Source organism: Geospiza fortis, unplaced genomic scaffold (assembly GCF_000277835.1).
Source record: "Geospiza fortis unplaced genomic scaffold, GeoFor_1.0 scaffold192, whole genome shotgun sequence".
NCBI lineage: Eukaryota > Metazoa > Chordata > Aves > Passeriformes > Thraupidae > Geospiza > Geospiza fortis.
Genome location: NW_005054315.1, coordinates 3,627,926 through 3,633,078, shown reverse-complemented (window position 1 = coordinate 3,633,078; position 5,153 = coordinate 3,627,926). Strand labels below are relative to the sequence as shown.

The following is a 5,153-nucleotide window of genomic DNA, read 5'->3' as shown; positions in this document are numbered from 1 at the left end:
GGTTGTACACTGCTTTAAAGAAGACTGTAAGATTTGGTTCTCAAAGACCAGGTATGTTAAAGACTACTGCACTAATGTGCTAGGTAGAAGCCAGATGTCATAAATGGGACTAAAAAAAACCACCAAAAAAACCAAAAACCAAACCACCAACAAAAACCAAAACCACACAGCCTGAAATAATGTTGGTGCTATGTACCATTAAAAACCCCAAATTATTCTGAGTGTAGGCACCTACCTGGGGAATGCAGTGAACCAAGAAACGGAGAGTTACAATTCAAAGCACATTTAAAGCATTCACCTGGAAAGGAGGCTCATTCTGGGTCCTGGCCCCTTGGTTTTTTCTATTTTATCCTATCATCTTCTGCTAAAAAATCCATAGAGAGCTGGAAAACAATGCCAGCAGCCACAGTGCTGTAATATCTGTTCAATATGGCACTCTCCATCCATCATCTGCTGGCTAAGGCATTTCCAGGAATTCGGGGACAGCAAGGTGGACACAGACTATCCATCTGCTGCTCCAGCAGTGCAAGCCCGTGGCTATTACACAAAAGACACCTATGATATAAGGCACCTTCTCAGCATGTAAAGCTTGACTGAATTCAGGAAACAGGGCTGGCTACAGCCAGGTGTCCACAGAAGATCTACAGGCACCTCTGTGACCCATTCAGCCAGAAGAAAAGTCCAGGAATGTAACTTCAGTAAACCACGGGGAAATTTACCATAAAACTTCATCCTTCTATGCATCCCAAGACAGCCAAATGGTCTCTTGAACTTAGAGCTCTCTTCCAAGAACCTCCCAAGGCATACATAAAATAAGTGAAGGCTTGTTGAATGCCTCTGTGATACATCACTGTTGACCAGTAGTTATTTTTGGTCAAACAGGTACACTATGCTTGAATTTTTTATACTTTTGTTGATAGTCACTGTGATTTTATTTAAGCTACTGCTGCCATAAGCATCACTACTCACCTGCTACAGAAGTTCATACCTGCTGAGAAGTATCATAGTGTTATTGACATTTTCTAGATTTAGTGTAAAATTTACATCCCTATTCAAATGATAAATAAATTCTTACTTGGATGCTACACATCAATACACAAAAATTATTCACCCAGATGACTAAAGCTGCCTATGACTAATTTAAAAACATATAAGCAAAGAATCTCTTTAACACAGTGACAATTACTGGTGCATTTTTTGCAAAGTCTTGTTTTAAAAAAATAATGATTTAAACTAAGCATTCTAACCACTTCTGTGCATGACAAAAGGATATTCTCTAAACTGAAGGATTTGTGCTTTCACATGTTCTTCACAGACTTGTCGCAGCTGTTTGTACAGTGTAGCAGAGACTTTGTAGGAACAGAGATTTTCAACAGCCTAAAAACCAAAAAAGGATTATGAACGAGACAAAAAAACAACTTAAATTTTTGTGTCTATGTAATTAAGGCTTACAAAGGAAAAAATTCAGCCTTACATGTTCAAGCTGTGCACAAAACCAAAACATCAAAACAAAGTTATGTAGAAAAATTAAGACTTCAGGAGTCCTTCCCGATTTTGGTCCCCTCTTATTCTGCTAGATTTTGTGTCACAGACAGGATCTACCATCACAATTTGGATCATATTTCAGGTGTGCTGTTAAACACTACCAGAATTCTGCCTCCTTCAGTACTGCTCAGCAGTAGAACTCGTCCAGAAGGTCCATTTTGTGCATCCTTCAGTATGCACACAAGTGCTTTTTTGGGGCAGGAACACAACCATGCCAAATATTTTCATTTCTTTATAACTTTAGGTTAGACATTTCAACCAGTCTGTCTAAATGGTAAATGAGTATAGCTCCTTTCCTGTCTTTTTATCCACTTATTTCTTCCCAAGTATTTCCGCTGATTCACACACTCATGGCAAGGTATGTAAAATGAGAGAAAAAAAAATGAAAGCTCCAAACAATAACAAAAGCCCCATAATCAACCCCACATTAACCATTACATAAAGACTTGAACTTATTCATCGGGAGCTCATAGGATTTAGTTGAGTATTTATCCTTAGTTAACTAAGGATGCCAATTCTGCCCAAAACCAAATGTTCTGGTGGTCACTATATTAATATCAACTTGTTGTTGTATTATGAGGCAATATTGCACAGAACACTGCCAAGGATTTAAAGAACTATGTCACCTGGACAATTAAAATGTTTTCCTCTGCTCCAGAGGATTCTAATCTACCTAATCTATTTTTAGTTAAATACACATAAAAACGGCCTCCACAATTTTGATACAACATTAAAGCCTGCAAACAAACAAAATTATAACACAGTGCCTATAATGTTTTTCATCTGTTCTTAAGTAAAATGATAACCTGAAACAAACAGTATTCAGACAATCACTTTGCAGATAATACTACAGCCACTCCTATCTACCCATCCAACTATAAGTCTAGTCTCATACTTTTTTCCTTCATTGCTCTACTGTCTTTCCTTTGCTACTACACTGTCCTGTTCTATGTCCTCCAAAAGGGCAGTGCTGCCCCAATTCAGGTTATTTAGGACCTTGCTGCAAAGGTAATTTTCTTTTTCCATTATTTTTATCATTCACTCCTCATTCAGCAATTCTTTGTACTGCCCCACTTTCTCTATCCCATCAAGTATAAGCTACTTCTATCAAAATCTGTGCAATCTACCACCAATCCCAGACATCATTTCTATTTTAGTCACAAAAAACTGGCTGCCACCCTCCCACTGCTCACTGACTACATTTCTGCCAAGCACCCTCATGCCTGCTCCCATGCTGCCTCTAATGCCTGGAAAGGAGTATCCTTCAGGCTTCCCACTCAGCCTCATCATTGTTCTTCAGTTTCTTCTCAGCCACTGTGCCAAATTAAATAAATAAATCAGAAGGTTCAACTGTAGGCTGGTACACCAGCTCACTGAGTGCATTGAACTCTAGCAGGCCTTTCACTTCCATAATGTCAGATAGACTAAAAAAAAAATACCACCACAAAGGCCTGATAGTAAGAACTGATGGACCCAGAGATATTTTCCCCTGTGGATGACTCGATGCTCACTAACAGGCAGTTAAAATGATCTGTAAATACAGATCAGGTTTCCAATTGATGCTGAACCTCATCTTTTATTCCTCTGGCAGGACAGTAAATACCTGTCCCTGCACAGGCACACCGAGCACCACCACCCACTGTGCAGAAATCTTCCTGATTTGCTGCCTTAAGGATTATTCAATCAGCCTTGCACAGTTTTTACAAATAAGCAGGTAAAGAGGAAAAGCAAGAAGTACAGTTCTCCCTTCACAGTTTATCTGAAATCTCTCCTCTTCTGCCAAAACTCAAGCATGTACTCTAGTGATTTCATAGCCATATTACTATAATCTCATTTCTGAGCCTCTCAAAACAAGTTAGGTAACACTCAAAGCATCTGTGGGCTGGTTTTTGTTTTTTGGTTTTTGTTTGTTAGACTTGAAAAAGCAGTGTTTTTCAAATGCTGAATTTAAAACAATAAAATGCATTATGTCATTCAAACTGTGCAAATCTGCAAGTATTAATAGATAAATATATTACAGTCAAGCTTTCAATTTAAAAGAAATAATTATTTTAAGTCAATATACATTTACATAATCAGCCATTTTAAACCTATATATTACATACCCTAAATAGGGAGTTAAGTATAGTCAGTTCTGTCAGTTCTGAAATCCATTCTGATCTTCTTGAACAGGGACCCAGTATGGACTACTGGCCTTCTCCTCTCTCACAGTCTCCCCTTTGCACCTCAACTAAACATTTAGAAAATTTTAGGTGAGCATAATAAAATTTTCAGTCCTGGTCTGGCAAGGACATCAATCTGCAGATCAAACACCTGCACCCACAGAAAACTCACAACTAACTTACATTATGTACTACAATTTAGGACATCAGTAATCTCTTACAGCATGATCACCTAAAAAGCTGCAACTTCAGCTAAATACCTCAAAGCACATACATATGAAATAACATAGAACTAAACCACACATAATTGGAGAAAGTAGAGAAATGGCTCTAATTGGGAGAGTAAAAGAGAGATGGAGGAATCCATCTCTCTTTTACTCTCCCTAGCCTCTGCTCCAGTAGTCCAGGTGTTCCAGAAATGCTTTTTCATCGCTTGAACAGAAGAACTAAGAACTAAGACCTTGATTGTTATGAAAATGTAACAGTAGTCTGAAATGTGGATAAAGTGACAGTTTGTCGCCTGCTCAATCAAGATTCCTTTCTAATTCCCCAAAAGGTATTGAAGTGTAATATTATAATGTAATAATGTCAAATACTTCAACACTACTATTTACAAGAGACCATAGCATGTACAAAAATCATCATAAAATATATAACTTCGTTACCCGGTTAGAATAACATCCTGTTTTCAGCATGTTGAGTGGGCAGAGTATTGAAGATACTAGACTTAGACTTAGACCTCAGCCCTGCCAAGGAATAGCTTTCTGTGCCTTCCAACAGAAACTGCTTTTTCATGGGCCCAGATCCTGGTAGCTCTCTGAGAAACTGATAAACAAAAACTGACTAGAAACAGAGTATTTAGCAAAGTATTCAGTCAGCTTTTAAGAAATCAAAATACATTATGTTGAATGCGTGCCAAAGCAGTTTACTTGCAAAAAACGAAACTAAAACTTGACGTAGCTTACCTGGTAGAGCTCTTCAAGGTTGTATTTAATAGAAATGCTACTCTGTATTGCTCCCACCGCTTCGTGAAGTTTCTGCCAGGTGTCCTGAGTATAATTATCTGGTAATTTGGGTCTTTCTGTGAAGTAAGACACAGGTAGTTTGAAAACGGCCACCTAAGGGGAGCCTGCAGCAGCAATGTCTCTCTCCCTGCTGCTCCATCAGGTTGTGCCAAGCCTCTGTGCTCTTGGCCATGTAACTCTGGCACTCTCAGAGGGGTCACTAATTCCACCCGAGCCTTCGCACGCCGCGCTTCACCCCCGGCTGCCGTGTTTGACGCCCGTGTTACTTTTAGCGAGGCAACCCCCCTGCCTGGCTTTAATCAGCGCTGACACTAAGGTGGCTTTCTGCCCGCTCCCTACGGCCGCTGCCCCCGCGCCGCACGGAGCCCCACGCGTGTCCCCGGGAGCCCTTACACGGGCACGGTGCCGGCGGCGTTATCAG

General features: G+C 39.8%; 1 protein-coding gene across 2 annotated transcripts in view; it reads right to left on the bottom strand.

Annotated features, from left to right (window-relative positions):
- CUL4A (cullin 4A) overlaps positions 1–5,153 on the bottom strand; it is a 34,738-nt gene that overhangs the window by 28,727 nt on the left and 858 nt on the right. For both annotated transcript variants that reach the window (XM_031056156.1, XM_031056158.1), the window contains exons 2-3: positions 4,673–4,788; positions 1,274–1,377 (exon numbers count right to left, since the gene is read on the bottom strand). In XM_031056156.1, the coding sequence (XP_030912016.1) occupies positions 1,274–1,377; positions 4,673–4,788 (220 nt within the window). The remainder of the gene's footprint in view (positions 1–1,273; positions 1,378–4,672; positions 4,789–5,153) is intronic.